Below are 23,415 nucleotides of genomic sequence, written 5' to 3' on the forward strand. Positions count from 1 at the left end.
CAAATGTCTTACTCTAATATTTTTGCTAATACCATTTAGCTGGAATGTCTTCGCCCATTCCATCTCCGCCTAAAAATCCTATATGTCCTGTAAGATCTAGGTGAAATTCAGCTTCTCTGATTAAGCCCTCCTAGATCCCTACAACTATTAATAAAAATTATCACTGCCTCTCTGTCTTATGATTCGAATTCTGACTATGTAGCTACTCCATCTGCCCTGCTGGATTATAAACTTTTTTGTAGTTATCACATGTTACTCATCTTTGTTATCTTCTACAGAACCTAGAAATGTTTTGCATACAAACAATGTTCAATATGAATGAAGTTTCCAGTAGGCAAAAGAAGAAAACGGTTCAAGTAAATAGAAACAAGTTACTAGTGATAAGCATCTAAAGGATCAGCGGTCACAGAAGACCAAAAAAAAAAGGTCAATATGCAGAAAAAGAAATAAACAAGATGAATAACAAATGTCATTTACATTACAGCTAATTATCTCTCCAATTAAATTATAAATATTCTAATAAAAACAAGTAATATAAACAGTTTTCCTCTTTGCATCCCCCCCACTGGGCCAAGGGTACAGCAAGCAGTAAATGCTTGCTGAATCCACATAAGAAAGCAGTAGAGGACAAATGTACATACATTATTTTATAAAAAGCAATAAATATAACCAGAATTATTTACCACAAATGTTTTTTTGGTACTTAAACCTGCACATATAAAAGCACTGGTTCTAGCTCTTCTGCATCGTCTTCCCCAGTAGATAGAGTTGTATGATAAGGCAAGAAATGTATAAATAGGCTTCAGAAACTTGGAAGGAAAAGAAGAAAACTTTTCCTTCCTGATTAAGGGATGACTGAGATCTGACAGACATGAGGCAGATGGTATTTAAACACCTGACTCCTCTAGAGTTGTTGACCCGTCCACACTGAGGGAAATTCCTGAAATCAGGGTGAACTGTCCTTATGGGTGTAACTGTAAACACTGATATGTTAAAAATCCTGAGATTTGAAAGAAACACGCAGATCCAGTCAACTAAGAACACAGGGACTTGTGAACTGCTGAACTGAGGGAGAGCTGTGGAGCTTCTGCTGCTTCTTACATAATCAGCGGCAATAAAAACTGATCTCTGAAGACTCCTCCTTTTCTGGTATTCCTTAATTCTATGTTTTGTTTTGTTTTTCCATAAAGGGAAATTATTTAGTACAATGACTTATACAGTAACAACATCCTATGTTTTGTACAATAATGCAAAAAATGTTTCTACATGAAGATATTAAGAGGAAGTTCAAACTACAATTCTTATGTCTCCTTCAGGAGGGGATTAAGAAACTTCAAATAGATTATCATACAGTAGTCTCCTCATATCCTGGGGGCTGTGGTACAAAACCAGTTGGATACCTGAAATCACAGATCGTACTGAACTCTATGTATACGATGTTTTCCTATATGTACATACATATCTACAATGAAGTTTAATTTATAAATTAGCAAGAGAGCATGTGAATTGCCAGCTCACTACTCTTATACTTTGGGGCCATTGTTAAGTAAAATAAGGGCTACTTGAACACAGGTACCGTGATACCACGAGAGTAGATCTGATAAATGAGACGGCTGCTAAGTGACTAACAGGTGGGTAGTGAGTGTGGTGTGTGGATATGCTGGACAAAAGCATGATTCACCACCTAGGAGGGATGCAGCAGGATGCTGCAAGATTTCATCACACTACTCAGAACAGCACACAATTAAAACTTATCAATTGTTTATTTCTGGAATTTTCCATTTAATATTTTCAGACGGTGGTTGACCACAAGTAGCTGAAACTGCAGAAACTGAAAGCTCAAACAGAGTGGTCTGCTGTACACTCAAAACGGCTCAGGCTTTGACGTTAGACATATTAAGTTCAAACGCCAGCTCTACCACCAACTGACCAAGGCACATAAAACAAACTACTGAATTGTGTTGTCACAGCATTCTCATCTGGCAAAGGCAACAGCACTTATCTTTTAGACTGCTTTTAGAAGAATTAAAGGCAACATGTGCTTATTTCCAACACTATGCCCAGTATATTAAAGGCACTTGATAAATTTAGCTATTATTATTAAAGGCAAATAGTGGAATTTTATTAGGGAAGCATCTAGTAACATGCGTGTGTGTGTGTGTTAAGTCACTTCAGTTGTGTCTGACTCTTTGCGACCCTAGGATTATAGCCCGCCAAGCTCCTCTGTCCATGGGATTCCCCAGGCACCGGAGAATTCTGGTATTCTCTAGAATACCAGAGTGGTTGCCATGCCTTCCTCTAGGGGATCTTCCCAACCCAGGGATCAAACCCGTCCCTCTTCTGTCTCTGCATTGGCAGGCGGGTTCTTTACCACAGAATGTATGCTACATTCTGTGTCGCATACACAGAATGACAAATTAGTATAGCAACAGCAGTCCCAAGATCACCAAAAGAAAAATAACAGGAAAGAAAAATAAATACTTATACACCTACATGAAAACCAAGCCAGGCATACCATGGAAAAGAAATTTGGGCTCCCTTTTCTTCCATAAAAAAAAAAAAAAAAAAAACTCAGGTCAAGGTTTCTTCAATGACCTAGCAGGAAAAATCTGCTTCTAAAGCAGTACAGTCACTTTTTCTTTTTTCCAATATATTGTAAAACAAAGATATGAAGTAGTGAGATATTATAATTGGTACCTAGGTGACAGAAGTAAATCACTCTAGTCACCGAATCTTATACTACAGCTGTCATATAAAATGTGACACACAGAACCTGGGACATTCTAGACCTCTTAAGTCAACATTATACAATCATTTAGTAAAAATTATACTCTATAATGCAAATAGTAAATTCTATAGTTCCTTCTGGTTAATGTAGTAACATGTGGGAACAACTGCTCTAATTATATTTTTTCATACAATCAACCAATTAAGGTTCTAAATTTTTTAAGTTATACATTTAGCTAATACCACTAAATACTGTCCTATAGGTATTTTATGTATTTCAGTTCAATGTAGGATATCCTCTAAATAAAATTTTACAAAACAAATTTATCTATTAAGGTCCTAATAAGTACACAGGGTGGAACTGTTTCAGACTTTCAAAGCTATGTTAGAAAAGCTGCTGTTTCTACCCAGGTGTCTTGGTCTCTTTCTGCCATGTAAAAACCCTACTATCCTGATGCAGAGAAGATCATGTAAAATGGCTCTGAGAGGACAAGAGAGGGGGCCCAGCTCAGCATCTCATTATCCCTCACAAAGCAACAGGTACATTAGTAAATCATCTTGGATTCACCAGATGAATAACTACCAAATAAACACAACTAAACAACCCCGGTCAGCCCTGAAGGTAACAAAATTAGGCAATCCTGCTGAATTCCTAACCCACAACATCATTAGACTCACTAAAACAATTGTTCTTTTAAGTCTGCAAGTTTTAGGTTTGTTACACAGCAATAGCTACTGCAGCCTTCACAAAATCTTATGGTCAAGAAAGTTCAGGTAAGTTATGTATATACAAGACATGCACTGACTTCACAGAAATGCTGAGGCAGAATATCATAAAAACACACTGATATTTTAAAATCTAAGATGAAGGGCTAGGATATAAAGACGCTTAGCAGTATACAATGTCAAAGCTATAAAGAGAATCAAACATCTAGAAATTATCTCCTGCTTCAGTATCTGTGACACTGCATAGTTCAGTTTGCCTACAGAGCTCCATGAACATTATACTTCATATAATGCTCTACCTAGAGCTTCTTTCTCTCTTTATTCAAATCCTACCACTTTGTCTTTCGAAGTTTCTCTCAAACATCCCTCCCTCCCTCCTGCATCTTCTCTCCCTTTCTTAATATCTGCCTGCCCCCACTCCCACTAGGTACCATCATTACTTTTCATATGTCTTGTGGTATTTAACTTATTGTACTAAATTCTATAATTACTTTTTCTAGTACCCTGATAGAGAGTTTAAGCTACTTGAAGGCAGAAAGTATGTGTTACTGATTTAGTCATTTTTCTTAACACCTGCCATAGCATATAAATACTAAAAATGTTTAAGCTGAAGAATTATAATCTATTACTAGAGATCTCAGATTTTAAAGACAAACACAATGCTTGATGTACCACAATGAAATCATTCTGAACATTACAAAGCAATCCTATTGTAATTCAATCTGTTCCTAATTATAAACAGTTGATAACCTTTCACTGTTACAAAACTATATACCCAGTTATCAAGTACATGTAGGAAAATCAAGTTTTCTATATATACCAGTAATAATCTGGAAAAAACTCCCCAAAATAAAGCAAAATACAAGAAAATTCATAGACTATATTAACTATCAAAAAATTTTACAGAGACAGAAAAGAATATAATAGGTAAAAATACACATACGTCTTTAAAAAAAAATTACTTGGCTGCTCTGGGTCTTAGTTGCAACAGCATGTGGAATCTACCTAGTTCCCTAAGCAGGGATTGAACCCGAGACCCCTGCATTGGCAGTGCAGACTCAGCCACTGGACACCAGGGAAGTTCCCACATGTAGCTTTTAAGTATAAAGGTAGTTCTGTAATAATTACAATTTGCCCTTATTTGATTAAAATCTCTATGAGATTAGGGTGGGAGGGAGAAGGATTCTTAACAAAATAATTCTCTAGTTATTCAAAAAGGAAAGATAAGAGTAAAGGAACCGTGATCCAATCCAAACCTCACATACAAAAATTTTTCAATTGCATCACAGACCCAAATGTAAAACCTAAAATTATAAAGTATCTAAAAGAACACACAAGAGAAAACCTGGATGACCTTGGGTTAGGCAAAGCTCCCTTAGTTAAGACACAAAAAGCACAAAATATAAAAGAAATAAATTATAAAGTGAACCTCATCAAAACTATCATGTTTTGCTGTGAAAAAGTGTTAAGGACAGTATTAAGAGAATGAAAAGCCACAGAACTGGAGAATACATTTGCAAAAATACATATCTCATAAAGAACTTGTTCACAGAATACGTAGAGAACTTTCACAATTCAGTAAGAAGAGAACACCCAATAACAGACAATTTGAACAGACAGTGCACCAAAAAAGAGATAGGGATGGAAAATAAGCACATGAAAAGATGTTCAACATCACGAGTCATCAGGAATTGCAAATTAAAACCACAATGAAATACTACCACATGTCCACTAGGATGACTAAAATTTAGTAAACTGACAATAGCAACGGGCTGTGGGAATGAAAAATGAATGGTACAACCACTTTACAAAAGTCTGACAGTTCCTTATGAAGTTAAACATACACCGAGCCATGTGTGTGTATGCTCAGTCATGTCTGACTCTTTGAGATCCCATGGACTGTCACCCACCAGGCTCTTCTGTCCATGGGATTTCCCAGGCAAGAATACTGGAGTGGGTTGCCCTTTCCTTTTCCAGGGGATTTTCTTGACCTGGGGATCCAACTTCTGTCTCTTGTGTTTCGTGCACTGACAGGTGGATTCCTCACCACTGCATCACCTGGGACACCTGCACTTAGCCATACAACCAGAAATTCTACTTCTAGGTATTCACTGAAGAGAAATGAAAACATATACCCATTCCAAGATTTGTATGTGAATGTTTACAGCAGGCTTATTCATAATTATCAAAAACCAGGAATAATCCAAATGTCCATCAACCGGCAAATGGAAAAACAAAGTGCAGTGTATCCATTCAATGGACTGCTAGAAACAGAAAAGATTGAACAGATTAATGAAACACCTCAAAAGGAATATACTAAGTGAAAAAAGCCAAATATGAAAAAATTAGATAGTTCCATTTACATGACATTCTGGAAAAGGCAAAATCATTGGAACATAAAACAGATCAGTCCCAGACTGGAAGAAGTGGGCGAGTACTGAGTGGCAACAGGGAGCTTTTTTTCTTAACTGAAGTGGAGTTGCTCTACAGTGTTGTGTTAATTTCACAACTGTTGTTGCTGTACTTTGTGTATAGCAACGAGACTCAATGTTATATATATATGTATATATATTTTCATATTCTTTCCCATTATGGTCTAATCACAGAATACTGAATATAGTTAGTTCCCTGTGCTATACAGCAGGACCTTGTTTATCCATCTCATACAGAACAGTCTGTTTCTGCTAATCCCAAACTCATCCCTTCCCCCTGGCAACCACAAGTCTGTTCTCTGTCTATAAGTCTGTTTCTCTTTGGGAGATATTCATTTGTGTCATATGTTAGACTCCATATATAAGTGATATCATATGCTATTTGTCTTTCAGATTAACATCGTAGTATAATCCTTAGGTCCACCCACATTGCTGCAAATGGCATTATTTCGTTCTTTCTAATGGCTGAGTAATATTCCATTGTAGTTACATACCATATCTTCTTTATCTAATCATCTGCTGATGGACATTTAGGTTGTTTCCAATCCTTAGCTATTGTAAATAGTGCTTCTATGAACATAAGGGTGCATTTATCTTTTCTAATTACAATTTGGTGTTATAATACGGTAATTGTGATCATTCAAGGTTAGTCCAACATTAAATCAGTATCACCCACACAGTTCATCTTTTCTGTTTCTCACACCACCAATACCTGTCTCTTGTGCTCATCTGACAACCTACCCATTGTTGGCGAGCTGCTCGTCAACTTCTCATCTCATTATCACTTTTCTGCTGTTTTCACATTTGAAATAACCTGCCAAAACTTTCCTAAACTACAATCAGACATCTCCTCTGAGCAGGCAAAAACCGCTGAAATGTAGTGCAACTCATTCATTCCCCAAATTACAGAGTACCCAGAGGTTGAAGGCCTGACCTGAAACAAGATAATCACAGCCCCAGATTCCAGAGAGCTTACAGTCCAGTGAAGTAGACAATTAAACAAGAAACTGAAAACACAACCCTCAGAATGGGGAAAAAAAAAAATTTGCAAATGAAGTAACTGACAAGGGATTAATCTCCAAAACATACAAACATCCCAGGCAGCTCAGTATCACAAAAAGAAACAATCCAATCCAAAAAAAAAATGGATGAAAGATCCAAACAGACATTTCTCCAGAGAAGACATACAGATGATTAAAAAACATATGAAAAGATGCTCAACGTCACTATTACAGAAATGCAAATCAAAACTGCAATGAAGTATTAATATTACCTCACATTGGTCAGAATGTCCATCACTAAAAAATCTAAAAACAATAAACACTGGAGAGGGTCTGGAGAAAAGGGAACCCTCCTACACTGTTGGTGGGAATATAGAGTGATACACGCAGTACGGAGAACAGTATGGAGGTTCCTCAAAAAGCTAAAAATAGGGCTACCACAGGATCCAGCAATCCCACTCCTGGGCATATATTGGGAGAAAACCGTAATTTGCATATCTGAAAAGATGGAAGCACCACAGTGTTCACAGTAGCCAGGACATGGAAGCAACATTTAAATGTGCATCAAAAGAGGAATGGATAAAGAAGACATGGTACATATATACAATGGAGTATTATTCATCCATTAAAAAAAATGAAAGAATGCCATTTGCAGCATCATGGATAGATCTAGAGATTATCACAGTAAGTGAAGTCAGACAGAGAAAAACAAATACATGATATTGCTTAATGTAGAATCTAAAGGGTACAAATGAACTTACCTACAAAACAGAAACAGAAATACAATTACAGAAAACAAACTTATGGTTATTAGGAGGTAAGTGGGGTAGGGGGAGGGATACACTGGAAAACGGACTGACATGCACACACTACTATATGTAAAACAGAAAACTAATGAGGACCGACTGTAGAGCACAGGGCACTCTATTCAATACCTCTCTTAATGGTCTATATGGGAAAAAAATCTAAAAAAGTGGATATACGTAAAACAGATTCACATATACCTGAAATTAACACCAAACTGTAAGCCAACTATACTCCAATAAAAATTAAAAAAAAAATAAAATAAAGTGAAGAAACTCAGGACAGGATGCAAAGAGACATGAGAAGAGACAGCAAGGAAACCTAATGTGGTTTAGAGTAGCAAAGGCATCTCTTTCAAGTTGAGTCTGAAAAGATGGGTATGTGGAGTAGAAGTGTGGAACTAGGGATGGAAGGATAATGGATGGAGAAAGTTCTAGGCAGCAAGGAGCACAGAGCAGAAGCTAAAGATTAAACGAGAATATAAATTATCCAGAACCTTAGAAGACATTTTAAAGAATTTTAACATTATCTTATAAACAAGAAAGTGACATGATCAAACACGCATTTAGATCCCTAGTTATCACTTAGGCTGTAGAATGAAGAATGAATTCAAATATCATAGATGTGAAGTAGAGAACCCAATGAGGAAGGAGTTATACAATAATTTAGGTTAGAGCTAATTAGGTTTGAGATTAATTAGCCTTCAACTAATTCTAATAGAAAGGAAGGAGTAAAAGTAGATAGATGTGAAAGAGTGGCTAGAAGCGAAAAGACTTATCTTCAAGTCTGATAAAGGAGAAGTGTAGAATCAAGTTTTCAAACTTGAGCATTAAGATAAGGTGCATACACAGAAAGACAAATGTGGGTAAGGAAAAAAACTGAGGTGTGAACATATTACTCTTACAGTTCTATGGAACATCTAATAGTGGTGATGTCAAGGAGACAACTGAATACACAGATCTAAAACTCTGGACTAAGCTAAAATTTGAGGAGTGCCAACAAGAGACACTAGAAAACTAACAGGGTCATGAACAAAGCCAGAGAGATTACTGTAAAATGGTTTTACATTAAGTAAAAAAGATAACTGTAAAAACTAAAGCAAATGTTAAAACGGCTACAGCAGAGATAAGGAAAATGGCAGGGGAGGCTAAAAGGGGAAGGACAAATGGAATGTAAATGGTTAAACTGAGGACCAGAGTAAAGGTGAAGGGACCATGTCTAATCTTGGGGTCCTCAGAGGCCTTTTCAAAACTGGACAGCTGGTTACCTGAGATCTAATGATGTTAGATTATTTACTCCTCACAGAAAAAGCCCTCCACGTACATATACAAAAGCACACACATGCTAACTGGACAAACTCTCCAATCCGCATAACAACATTTTTAAACCTTATTCATGGACTCACTACTAATTTGAGATGCATCTGATAACAGAACTCTAACAGCGTACTTGCCTGCATCTTAAACTCACATCCATCTTTGTGAACCAGTTCTGTTACAGGGGTACCCAACATTTTTCAATAAATGCTCATTCTCTTCATCTGAAACCATAAAATAACATATAAATCCTCCTTTCTTGCTATATATTTGAAAACCTTGATGTCCTATCACACATTCCCTCAAACTTTTTTTTGCCTTTTCATGTCCAGAAGTACCAATCATTTTACCACTAAAGTCACTTCAATTCTCTACTACAATTGTCTCAAATATTCCTGACTCTAATTTTCTCAGCTGACCCATCCTATACAATGCTACCAAATTAATGTCCCTAAAATACCAATTTGAATATATTATCCTCCTACTTAAACAACAATTTTTCATCAAAACCCAGTTCATTTACTTGGCAAACTATCTCAACAATGCAAAGTACAATTCTGGATGAAGGAGATATTGAAAACATAAACACAGTTTACACAGTAGTTTAGAGCTACATCTTTGAAGTCAAACTATCTAAAGACCTATTTTATATTCCTCAGCAAGTTACTTACTCTGAGCTTCCATAAAGCACTTTCAAAAGGTTACTATCTAACTAAACTCTAAAGATGTAAAATTTAAATCTATATAAAGTATAGTATGGAGAAGGCAATGGCATCCCACTCTAGTGCTCTTGCCTGGAGAGTATAGTATAGTTCTAAGTTGCTAAGTATAGTTCTATAAATGGTAACTCTTGTCCTTATTACTGTTGTTTCTGTCCTCAAGAAGTTTATATTCTAGCTCAAATTGCACCTAAGTACGCATTGCATCAGCTTACAGCCTGTCTCAAAAAAGGCAGACAGAATTTATTAATTCTGATATTTTCATTATCCTCAAAAGAGAAAACTGAAAATGCTATTTATTCCCTTAAGCTATAAAGTTCATCAGCAAATTATGCCAGAAAATAAATCAAGGACATGTGCTTTCCAGAATATTACTTCACATGTCAAAGCAGACAAAGTGGTTCTGAATTAAATAATATGTAAAGAAAATAAATATATCTGTTCTTTAAAAAAGCTGACAAGAGCAGCTACTGAAATTTACACTGCAAAGAGGACAGATAAAATTAATTTCTTAATGAAAAAGTACTATTTACTTTCTTTAATCAGATACAAGGCAAAGATCATAAAATGGCTAAAACAATAGCTGTTGTGAAGGAACTAACATAATCAAATTAATAAACAGGAACTCATATAGGCATATACTCAATTCATATTAACCCAAAGAGGACATAATGGAATAGAGATTATAATTTTGAAATATATATATTTAACCCTATTAATGTTACAGTTATTATGTTTAAAAAAACAGGGCTTTTCTACTATACTTGATAAAGGCTTGAAAAGAACAAAAAAAGAGAGAGAGAAATTGGAAAACATAAACTAAATGAAATGCAAGCACTAAATATAAAAAGGAAAAAGGCAAACAAACTACACTCATCATAGTCTAATTGCCTTTAAGTAGGGTTGTTCATTAGAAATCACATCTGGAGCTTTAGAGAAAAAAACACCACCACCACCTGGGCATCTGTTATTTTTCAGAAAATTCCAAGATAACTTGAATGTGCATCTGGAAAATAGGAAACTAAGCTGTATATAGTATTACTGACTAAACTCCAGATTTTGTTCAAATTTCACAACTTTTTATGCTACTGTCCATTATTTTGTTCTCATAACTTGACCAAGTTTCCACATTTTATTTAGTTGCATTGAGCAGCTTCAGCTGCATGCAACAAATGCTGATAAAACTCTTTTCATTTTTATCCTGTTACAAACATTTTCTGATTTTCTTTGTTATGGCTTCTTAGATACAGACATCATTTAAAGGTGGACATTTAATTTCCAAACACATGGGTTTTTTAAGCATCTTTGATGTTAATTTCACATTTAAATGCTTTCATTTTTATAATCACCCTCTGTGGTTTTTGGTCTCTTAACTTTATGAGGTTTTTTTCAATAGCTAAGTCAAAGATCTCTCTGGGTAAATGTCACATTGCTGAAAATATGTGGGTTTATTTCAAATATCTTTTGATACTGATTTCTAACATAATTCCACAGTGATATGAGAAGCAGGCTCTGTATGATTTCAATACCTTTAGACCATGAAATTTTTGCACCTTGTTTTATGTCCCTGGATATGTTCCAGTGTCTCCTGGTTTACAGTCAATGGGAACTTGAATAGAATCTGTATCCTGCTGTTGTGTGAAAATTCTATAAATCTTAATTATGTTGAATTGGGTCCTAGTGCTTTTACTATATCCTTCTACTTTTCTATTCATATCTATTACCTTTGGAGAGTCTGATATTGAAACTCTGACTAAAAATCTTTATTTGTCTACTTAAAAATATTGCAATATATATTGGAACTATATGTAACTTTGTTCTGTATGTTCCAAGTTTCCTGTAAATGTGTTATCAAACTTTCATAATTTAAAAAATAATTTTTATAAAGTCAATAGGGGCTGTTTATTTTTGGTTCATTTACCAATACTGTAACAGATTATCAATTACAGTAACCAGATGATAACAATCAATATTTAAATAAAAGCATACTGAAAGCAGCTTTCCAAAATTTAAACTATTATGAATTAAGAATTCAAGAAAGGTATTTACCATAAGATTCTATTCATATCAACGGATTTACAGTATTTACCTTGGCACACAAAGCACCCAAAGTATATAAAAACAGACAGCCAAATTTTAACCTAAATATAAGAGTAGCAATTTACTCTGAATTTACCACCCCCAAAACTAATTTATTTTTTATTTAGAAATAGTTTGGCATCATTTTAACCCCCAATGAAATGGCTAAAAAATAGAGGAAAACAATAGAATGGGAAAGACTACAGATCTCTTCAAGAAAATAGGACATACCAAGGGAACTTTTCATGCAAAGATGGGCTCAATAAAGGACAGATATGGTATGGACCGCACAGAAGCAGAAGATATTAAGAAGAGGTGACAAGAATACACAGAAGAACTGTATGAAAAAGATCTCACAACCCAGATATTCACAATGGTGTGATCACTCAACTAGAGCCAGACATCCTGGAATGGAAAGTCAAGTGGGCCTTAGAAAGCATCACTACGAACAAAGCTAGTGGAGGTGATGGAATTCCAGTTGAGCTATTTCAAATCCTAAAAGATGATGCTGTGAAAGTGCTGCACTCAATTTGCCAGCAAATTTGGAAAACTCAACAGTGGCCACAGGACTGGAAAAAGTCAGTTTTCATTCCAATCCCAAAGAAAGGCAATGCCAAAGAATGCTCAAACTACCGCACAATTGCACTCATCTCACACGCTAGTAAAGTAATGCTCAAAATTCTCCAAGCCAGGCTTCAGCAATATGTGAACTGTGAACTTCCAGATGTTCAAGCTGGTTTTAGAAAAGGCAGAGGAACCAGAGATCAAATTGCCAACATCGGCTGGATCACTGAAAAAGCAAGAGAGTTCCAGAAAAACAACTATTTCTGCTTTCTTGACTATGCCAAAGCCTTTGACTGTGTGAATCACCACAAACTGTGTAAATTCTGAAAGAGATGGGAATACCAGACCACCTGACCTGCCTCTTGAGAAACCTGTATGCAGGTCAAAAAGCAACAGTTAGAACCGGACATGGAACAACAGACTGGTTCTAAATAGGAAAAGGAGTATGTCAAGGCTGTATATTGTCACACTGCTTATTTAACTTCTATGCAGAGTACATCATGAGAAACACTGGGCTGGATGAAGCACAAGCTGGAATCAAATTGCCAGGAGAAATATCAATAACCTCAGATATGCAGACGACACCACCTTTATGGCAGAAAGTGAAGAGGAACTCAAAGAGCCTCTTGATGAAAGTGAAAGAGGAGAGTGAAAAAGTTGGCTTAAAGCTCAACATTCAGAAAACTAGGAAAATGGCATCCGGTCCCATCACTTCATGGCAAATAGATGGGGAAACAGTGGAAACAGTGGCTGACTTTATTTTTTAGGGCTCCAAAATCACTGCAGATGGTGACTTGAGCCATGAAATTAAAAGACGCTTGCTCCTTGGAATAGAAAGTTATGATCAACCTAGATAGCATATTGAAAAGCAGAGACATTATTTTGTCAACAAGGTCCATCTAGTCAAGGCTATGGTTTTTCCAATAGTCATGTATGGATGTGAGAGTTGGACTATAAAGAAAGCTGAGTGCCGAAGAATTGATGCTTTTGAACTGTGGTATTGGAGAAGACGCTTGAGAGTCCCCTGGATTACAAGGAGATCCGACCAGTCCATCTAAAGGAGATCAGTCCTGGGTGTTCATTGGAAGGACTGAGGTTGAAGCTGAAACTCCAATATTTTAGCCACCTGATGTGAAGAGCTGACTCCTTTGAAAAGACCCTGATGCTGGGAAAGATTGAGGGCAGGAGGAGAAGGGGACGACAGAGGATGAGATGGTTGGATGGCATCACCAACTCAATGGACATGAGTTTGGGTAAACTCCAGGAGTTGGTGATGGAAAGGGAGGCCTGGCGTGTTGCAGTTCATGGGATCACAAAGAATTGGACACGACTGAGAGACTGAACTGAACTGAAACGGCTAATTCAAGCAGGGATCATGAAGTAATACTAAAGTCATCAGGTAAAAAACAATTGGCAAAGTAAGTATTTACAAAGTTTCACCCCACAGATTATAAACTAAATACAAGGTGAAAAATAAACGATTAAAATGGTGACACTGGTCATCTCAACCAAGTGATCAAATGTAACATGATTACTTACAGCAAAATCTGAATATTGCAGGCCTCCTGATGGGCCACAATATGAAGCACATCTGTGAAATATTCTTACCAAATCTATTTAATCTGAAATCAATCATGCCTTTAAACCTTACTTTCAAAGAAATACAAAGGAACAAATTCAATACTACCACAATAAAGCAACTCTTTAAAAATCATAAAAATAGAAAAATCTATAACAAGTATCTTAAACTAGTATTTTCAAAAAGTCAACTTATCATATGAAAAAGTAACCAGAATAATTTTAGATTAAAAAAAGAAAACAGAAAATGTTTCAGTACAATGAGGGGTTTGAGGGAAATTGGAAGAATTTGTATATGGACTGGCTATATTAAGTTTCTTAACTGTTCTATTATTATGGTTATGTAGTTAATTGTAGGACATGAGGGCTGGAATATTTAAGAAATGTAGTATCATGTCTACAATTCAGTTTCAAATGATTCAGTGAAAATATATGATAAAATATTAACAGAAGGAACTCAGTAAGGAAAATCTATACAATATCATCATGTTGTTCTTTCAACTTCTCTGAATTCTAAATTTTTTCATAATAAAAAGTTAGGGGAAAAATAATTTGTAAAAATAAAGTTCATCTTTACTCTCTTCCTGTTATCACAGTCTAAAAGGAAAAAAAATCAAGTTAACTGTGTAAAAAAGTAGGCTCAGATCTTAGCAGAGACAGGGTTGATTCAAATTCTTCACACATTAGCTATGCAATTCTGAAAAAGATAAACAAATCTCCAAGTATTAATGGAAAAATATTAAGCTAACACCATGGCACCTGATAAGCACTCAATAAAAGCCTTTTCTTTCTCCCACCAAACCCCTCATTTTTTTTTCCCACTATACTGATGTGGTTGAATGCACACTGACTTTGCAAGTATCTACATCAATTAGCTGTTATTGGAGTTTGTTTTCTTACTTACTTAGTTTTCAGATACTACAGAGTTAACCTTAAAAATAACAACAATAAAACAACAAACCTAACCTAACATCTGGGGACTGCTGATGAAAATGTAAAATGGTGTGACTGATATAAAAAAGACTTATGGGCAAATATAAATGTAACAATAATAATAATAAAATTATTATAGCATTCAACAATTCTACTTCTGAGGTATACACCCAAAAGAATTGAAAGCAGAGATTCAATTGGGTATCTGTACACCCTGCTCATAGCAGCATTATTCATTATAGCCAAAAAAACAGAAGAACTCAGACATCTATTAAAGAATGAATGCATAAACCAAATGTGGTATATACATATAATGGAATATTACTCAGCCTTCAGAAAGGAAATTCTAACACATGCTGCAACATGGATGAACTCTGAAGACATTATGCTAAATGAAGTAAGTCTGTCACAAAAGGACAAATACTTCAATTCCACTCATACGAGGTACTTAAGAGTCATCACATTCAGACAGACACAAAGTAGAATGGTGGTGGGCTGGGGCTGGGGTGAGCAGTGGGGAAGAAAAAGAGGAGTAATTCTTTAAAGGGTATGGAGTTTCAGTTTGGGAAGAAGAAAAAAGTTCTGAAAATGGCTGGTTCAGTGGTGGTAGTTGCATAACAATTTGAGTGTACTTAATGCCAGTAAACTATACACTTAAGAATGACTAAAACTCTTGTATGCAAGACAGCAAATGAGACACAGATGTATAGAACAGTCTTTTGGACTCCGTGGGAGAGGGCGAGGGCGGGATGGTTTGGGAGAACGGCACTGAAACATGTAGAATATCATACGTGAAACGAATCGCCAGTCCAGGTTCGATGCAGAATACAGGATGCTCGGGGCTGGTGCACTGGGATGACCCAGAGGGATGGTATGGGGAGGAAGGTGGGAGGGGGGTTCAGGATGGGGAACACGTGTACACCCGTGGCAGATTCATGTCAACGTATGGCAAAACCAATACAATACTGTAAAGTAATTAGCCTCCAAAAAATAAATTATTAATTTTAAAAAAAAAGAATGTTAATTTCATGTTCTGTGTATTTTACTAGAATTTTTAAAAATAATTTTTGAAAAGGAATCTAAAAAATACATAAGCTTATTTATTTCAGGAGATACTGAAATACTGTTTCTGATAGTTTGGGAGTGGAAGAAAACTGCAGTCTTTAAAGTATTTGTTAAGTCACTCAGTCATGTCCAACTCTTTGCAGCCCCAGGGACTGTAACCCGCCAGGCTCCTGTGCCTATGGAATTTTCCAGGCAAGAATACTGGAGTGGCTTGCCATTTCCTACTCCAGAGTATCTTCCTGACCCAGAGATCCAATCCACATCTCTTATGACTCCTGCATTGGCAGGCAGATTCTTTACCACTAGCACCACCTAGGAAGCTCCTCTTTAAAGTACCAATATATATACTGAATTGTTGAAATTTTACAAGCATTATTCTATAATGAAAAGAAAATTCAATGCTAATTATCTGGGGGTTAATGATATATATTCAACATATGCTTTAAAATACTTCAGCAAAAAACAAAAAGAAGTAAAGGAGAAGAAACAAAGCATGAATTGTAAATTGTTGGTAATTGTTGAAAACAGGATGATGGATAGACCCAGAAGACACATGGCTCTGGTTTCCTTAGTATTAAATATTTTCATGATAAAAAGTTAAATATTAAAAAAAAAAAAAAAGTTAAATATTTTCAACCTACAATTCAAAAAAGATAATATGTATAAAGTTTAATGTATTCAAAATGTTTAAAGAAATAAAAAATTACTTTAGTTGGTAAGAATGTACTTTTATTATTAATTCTCCTTAATGACACACACACAAAAATTTTACAGAAGCCACAATTATCTCATCAGAATTCTTTTTACTGTAGTTCAGTCACTCAGTCGTGTCTGACTCTTTGCAACCCCATGGACTGCAGCAAGCCAGGCCTCCCTGTCCATCACCAACTCCCAGAGCTTACACAAACTCATGTCAATTGAGTCGGTGACACCATCCAACCATCTCATCCTCTGTCGTCCCCTTCTCCTCCTGCCTTCGATCTTTCCCAGCATCAGGGTCTTCTCCAACAAGTCAGTTCTTCACATCAGGGGTCCAAAGTATGGGAGTTTCAGCTTCAGCATCAGTCCTTCCAATGAATATTCAGGACTGATCTCCTTTAGGATTGACTGGTTGGATCTCCTTGCAGTCCAAGGGACTCTCAAGAGTCTTCTCCAACACCACAGTTCAAAAGCATCAATTCTTCGGTGCTCAGCTTTCTTTATAGTCCAATTCTCACATCCATACATGACTACTGGAAAAACCATAGCTTTGACTAGACAGACCTTTGTTGGCAAAGTAATGTCTCTGCTTTTTAATATACTAAGTTGGTCATAGCTTTTCTTCCAAGGAGTAAGTGTCTTTAATTTCATGGCTGCAGTCACCATCTGCAATGATTTTGGAGCCCAAAAAAATAGTCTCTCATTGTTTCCATTGTTTCCCCATCTATTTGCCATGCATTGATGGGACCAGATGCCATAATCTTAGTTTTCTGAATGTTGAGTTTTAAACCAACTTTTTCACTCCCCTCTTTCACTTTTATCAAGAGGCTCTTTAGTTCTTCTTTGCTTTCTGCCATAAGGGTGGTGTCATCTGCATATCTGAGGTTATTGATATTTCTCCTGGCAATCTTGATTTACTCTAAAACCAAGTACTATTTTTTCAATATCCTATTTATATAGTTTATCTGTAATTTGAAATTTTTAATTCATTTGAGGATGGTGAAAAATGAATGAGTTACTGTTAACTGTAATATAAACTTCTGAAATATAAACTTCTTTGAACAAGTTAGTACGGCTCATACTAATACCAAAAATTCTCAGAAACCTGGATACCAATGGGAAAACTATACAGGTTATACCTACCCATGAATTAAGTGAAACTAAATGTCTCCAATGTCTTCTATAGGAAAGAAGAGTTAGGGACTAACATCCCTATAAATGCCTACAATATGCCAGGTTCATGTAATTTCACGCTGTGAAAAGGAATATCTACAGTAACAGATGAGTATGAGCTCAAAAAGATTAAGTCGTTTCACTAGTGTCCCACAAATAGGCACAAATCAAAATTAAGGCTAAAATTTAAGATCTTTTCTTGAAAAACAGACCCTAACAATAAGGGGAAGGAAAAAAAAAACTGAAAACATAAATTCCATTTTTAATATAACTATGTGAAATTATAACTGTAACCTGAAATACAACTTACAAAGACAGAAAGCCGATGGTGGAATAAATGACCTGGCATAATGAAAGAAGGTTAATATAAATCCCTATAGAAAGAAACAATAAGAAACAACTCTGTTTACACCACAGTACCTCAGAAAGGCTTAGAAATTTGAGGTGCTGGGAGAGGCAAGATGACAGAACCATACTGCCTCACCCTCCCACCTCTGCACACGCCCCCCTCCCCCTCACACACACACTCCTAAGGGAATGAGAGGTATTCCGCAAAACTGAATCAGAGTGTGGCTCCAGTCTCAGGGATGCCACACACAGAAAAAGGGAGAAATGACATGCTGGTATGAAAACAAGCAGATAAACTGAAAATTTATAAATCAGTGAGATTTGTAGCTTTCTTCTCATATCCAGCCTTAGAACCCTAACATCAAAACTCATTACTTCTGCCAATCCTCTCCTCTCTCCATTATTCCATTTATACAGATGAACAGAAAAATGAAGGAAGAAACTGAAAAAGCCTTCTTACTCACCACCTACAGGAAAACAGACAAAGAAAAGATAAAAAACAAGGGAGTTCATTAGTCACTAAGCTATGAGAGGGCTTCCCAGGTGGCTCAACAGTAAAAAAAATCTGCCTGCGAAGGCTAGAGACACAGGTTCAATCCCTGGACCGGGAAGAACCCCTGTAGGAGCAAATGGCAACTCACTCCAGTATTCTTGCCTGGAAAATCCCATGGACAGAGAAGCCTGGGGGGCTACACAGTCTATGGGTTGCCAAGAGTCAGACAGAACTTAGTGACTGGGCACTCACGCATGCTCATGCATGCCCAGTGAGCTTTCAATCATTCTCCTGATTATAAAGGAACTGCTAAGGATCATACAGATCTGAAGAAAGCTCTGAGCAAAAAGAAAGAGACCAAAACAAACAGAAAAAAAAGTTAGAGGAAGCAGATACAATGCAAGGCATGGAAGAACATGCCAAAGAAACTGTAATTAATATCCTTGAAGAGGTAACAGAAGATGCTGTACCTGTGAAAAAGAAATAAAATGCTATAATACGGACAGAGAAGAGTTCATAAAACATTTTTTTAAAAAAAGACATCTGAAATTTTAAAACTTGGTTAAAGGATTGAAATCTCCCAAATAGAACAGATGACAGCTGTTTGGAGATCAAAGTTCTCAATGTCAATACTGGAAGCCAGGCAATAAGGTAACACTTCCAAACTTTTAAGGGAAAATAATTTCCGATACAGAAATCTCTCAACAGTCCAACAGTCAAGTGTGAGGGTAGAAATAAACCTTCCCAAGCCAAAATGAAGGAACAAACCAAAAGGAAGGCATGGGATCCACGAAAAAAGGACTCAACAAAAGTGAAATAAACTCCCAGAATGTCCCAAGATGACAGCTTTGAGGCAGGCTTAAACAGAGAACAAACCAGAATAAAGCGGGAAGAAAGACAGCTATAGAAGGGATGACTACAGGAATAAATGGAACTGCTAAGTTTATCTGACAGATTTGACCATGTGGAAAATTGTACTGAGAAGCATTTTATGGAGCTGCTAGAGGGCAGAGAGAGACAAAACTTAGCAAATGAAAAATCAAAGTATGGAAAACAAAAGGTTACATGATAAAATAAAAATCACAGTAAACTACTATCTCACCAGTGACAAATATTTGGTCAGAATAATTCAGGTTAAGAATACTCTTAACCTGAATTTAATCTAAAATTGCAGAATAAGAGTATTAGAAAGATGAAGAAAAAGCCTAGTTTGAAAAATCTTTGAACATCTATCCCTTTAAAATCACTGATATTTACATATATCAAATTATTCAATTCTAAGGAAAGCCTCTATTTTCATTAAATTCTGTAACTACACTTTCAAGGCAAAAAATTAGTGAAATGCCCTGGTTTTGTCTTGGGATCCTTTGCAAGGTCATTCTTAAGGAAGTAAGTTAATAAAGGCAAAGCAAAAATGCTAACAAAAATCAGAAAACTGATACAAGTTTTATTGGTTACCAGATTCAGTTAAAGCAGCTTACTATCTAGTAATATGTCTGTTCTATTTTTTGCTATAAGTTAAATGGTGAACACCAGCAAATATTCACTTTTATCTTCTACACTTATCAGTTAATAATTTATTCAGTCTTACAGGAAAATGGGCTGTGACCTCTTTAGTAGATTACGTCTTTATATAGCAAAACTTGGTTATTCATAGTTTTAAAAATCTAAGATGTTTTCTACTTTTTCTTTTTATAAGAAAGAAATTTAACTTTTACTTGATGACTCAGGCTATCATGCAAGTCAGCTCCAGCACTATGACAAGATGGCCTCAGAGTTTTTAGGTGTGTGAGGCATCAGTCCTTATACTTAACGGACCTACACTGGTAAGTTTTTATAATCCCCCGTCCATCACTTTTAACTTTCAGATATGCTGTCAACGGATATGTCCTCAATCTGGACTGACCCATCTTTTATAAAGGGTTTAAAAAAAAAAATCATGCTTCTGACTCAAGTAACATTTAAATGCCCTACTTTTCACACACACACATACACACACTTTCATTTAATCCAAATAACTTCTGCTGGAATGGTAGCCAATGTGAAAATGCAGCAGTTCTGACTGAAAACTTGTAAAAAAAAAAAATTCTACTAATAAATACAGGAGCTTAATTCTTTAATGGAGTTTGGGGGCTCGATCAGATTTTCATCATGAAATTTACCATCAAGACACTAAAAGCAATCCTCCTCACTGACTTTTAGTTTTTTCTCTATAAAAACAGCATTTCCATCCAAGAAAGAGAAGAAAATTTTACCATAGTGTTACTATCTAGTCACTACTCAAAAAACCTATAAATCATGAAAAAACATCTTAATGTAAAAGCTATCATTGCTTATATTCAGGCTTAATAATGTAAGCTACAGCCTTCAACAGAGGATTCTAAATGCAATTTAAGATTAGAAAACATTTTATTTAACAGCCATTTCACTTTAAAAGTGATTTATGTGCTCCATTTTTTGAGTCAGAATTATTAAAGAATGCTTATTTATTTTCAGCCATTCCATGTTATATCCATATTCACTTCCTCAAAGAACTTAGAAGTGCAATTACACTGTTTACACATCACAAGTAAGACTAATACTGAGCTGTAAACGCGGACTTCCAGGCACTTTCAACTTTTAAACATAATTATTCAAACAAAATTGCTTTAAAACAAAAATCACCTAAAATCTCAGACTAAAAGTAGTATAAATCCCATCCTCAAAACCACTTTTCTAGAAACAAAACTCTCCAAAGCTGTGAGATCCTTTACCTTGTGCCAGAGTACCTGATGGCTATGCTATCAAAAATTTGCTACAGGCAGACCATCGATGTAACTCTGTTGTTACATACTCATGTGCAGCATTTTTTAAAACTGTGAAAAAATACAGAGAACTTTTCATGATCTAAGGTACCATTAAATTAGTAATGTTAAAAGTGCTTGACATTTCATTTTTTTCCTAAAACATACTTTGACAACACCGTGTATCAATGTACATTTATAATAAAGATCATTACATGCTTTCAGCTTTTGATCACATAAAAACCTAATTTTCAACCAGTCTCCACGTGTACCACTCTCAAAACATTGTGCATGAAATGGCTAAAGGGACTATCTATTTTACAAAAATACTTTCTGAAAATTATATATGCTTAGCCTACATTTTTAAAAGAAGACAGTGTAGTCCTGTCTGCAAAGACTGCTTAAGAATGCGCCTTCCTCACAAGAGCGTAAAGCAATTATCCTCCATTTAAAAATAAATTAAAAAAAAATAAAGAGTAAAGAATCGGCCATTCTCTGATGCTAAAACATTCTGCAGCCAAGTATATGGTCTGGCCAAAAAAAAAAGTCAATGTTCCTGATTTCATCACTTGCTGCAAGAAAGGAAAAAAAAAAAAAAAAGAATATGGCTGAAAATTCTTTTTGAAGGGTGGTATTTCAAATAGGACCACTCAAAATACTCAAGGGAGAGGAGTGTGGAGGGAGGGTACCTTATGAAACAGCACACTCCAGGCCCTGCACACTACCTCATTTCCCTAATAGGGATGAAAAGCTCAGGCCTCTGGTAGCTTCCAGCTGACGCCAATGCTCTCCACACCCCTTTTCTTGATAGGATTTTCTGGCGTTGGGAGCCAGTGTCACAAATATAAATTCGTGACCATGTCTAAACGGTCTAATAATCAAGCACATCTTTTACAAGACCAAACCTTTCCCGATCCCGTTCCCTCAAATCTCCCTCCATAGCCAAACACACCCAGGCGGGTCCTCTAGATCGAGTTCTACAAACCCTGCCGCGCATTAACTAGGAGGCAAAAACGATACAGAAAATGAGTTTCGGCCATTCCCCACTCTGCGACCGAAATTACAGGCTCCATTTCCTGTCCCCACGGGGACCGCAAAACAGCCTGCAGTGAACGGGAAGCCCCCCGCCCGCTCCCGGCTGGCGCACGCGGCCCCCGCGCGCCCCCAGCCCGCGCCCCGCGGGCGCGAGCTCGTGCCTGGGACCCCGGGCGCCCTCCCCTCCCCACTGCCGGCTTCGGCACCCACCTCGCGGCAGCGGCTTCATCTCCCCGTTCTCCTCGCGGGAGGCCCCACCAGCTTCGCCCGCCCCGCCGAGACCGTGCCTCCTTCTTTCCTTCTCTCGCTTCTCCTTGGGTCTGCGCGGCTTGGCGCTGGCCGAGGCGGCGGCGGCGGGCACCAGGAGATGGTGAGGCTGAGCGTGTAGCAGCGTAGGAGGCACCAGCAGTTTGCGCGGCACCGGCTGAGAGGAGGAAGCAGAGACAGAGGAGGGGACGGCCGTGCCAGCGGAGAAGGAGAAACTGCTCCGAGCAGACGACGGGGAGGGGGCAGCGGACAGAGCGGCAAAGCTCCAAGACCCAGGGCTGCCATAGCTCTGAGGCGAAGGTGCGGCGGGAGACTGCAGCTGCCTGCTGTTACCGCTGCTCGCTCCTTCACCGTTCAGTCTACGCGGCGCCTTCTTCTCCTCAGTCCGGATCTTCTTGGCGGACAGAGGACCCGGCGGGTCCCGGGATGGGGCTTGCAGTTTGCCAAACGAGTCTTTCTCCGAGACGGCGGCGGGGGCGCCTTGCATTAGGCTCGGCGGTTCCGCCATTTTGCGCTCCTGTTGTATTTACTCTCCTCCGCTCCCGGGCGCGGGGCAGGGGCGGGCTCTCCTTGGGGGGCGGGGAAGGGGCGGAGCGGTCTGGCCCTCCATTGGGCGAGCCACGCTGAGGGATATCTCCAAGAACCAATCAAAAGCTCGAATTTCTAGCCGAAG

At 37.2% G+C, this 23,415-nt stretch overlaps 1 protein-coding gene across 1 annotated transcript in view; it reads right to left on the bottom strand.

The window, feature by feature from the left end:
* Positions 1-23,297, bottom strand: part of RSBN1L (round spermatid basic protein 1 like) — an 86,928-nt gene extending 63,631 nt beyond the window's left edge. Inside the window, exon 1 of the mRNA XM_006049870.4 lies at positions 22,686-23,297. Within this exon, the coding sequence (XP_006049932.1) occupies positions 22,686-23,250 (565 nt within the window). The 5' untranslated portion in view covers positions 23,251-23,297. The remainder of the gene's footprint in view (positions 1-22,685) is intronic.
* Positions 23,298-23,415: the final 118 nt, after the last annotated feature.

This window comes from Bubalus bubalis, chromosome 8 (assembly GCF_019923935.1).
Source record: "Bubalus bubalis isolate 160015118507 breed Murrah chromosome 8, NDDB_SH_1, whole genome shotgun sequence".
NCBI lineage: Eukaryota > Metazoa > Chordata > Mammalia > Artiodactyla > Bovidae > Bubalus > Bubalus bubalis.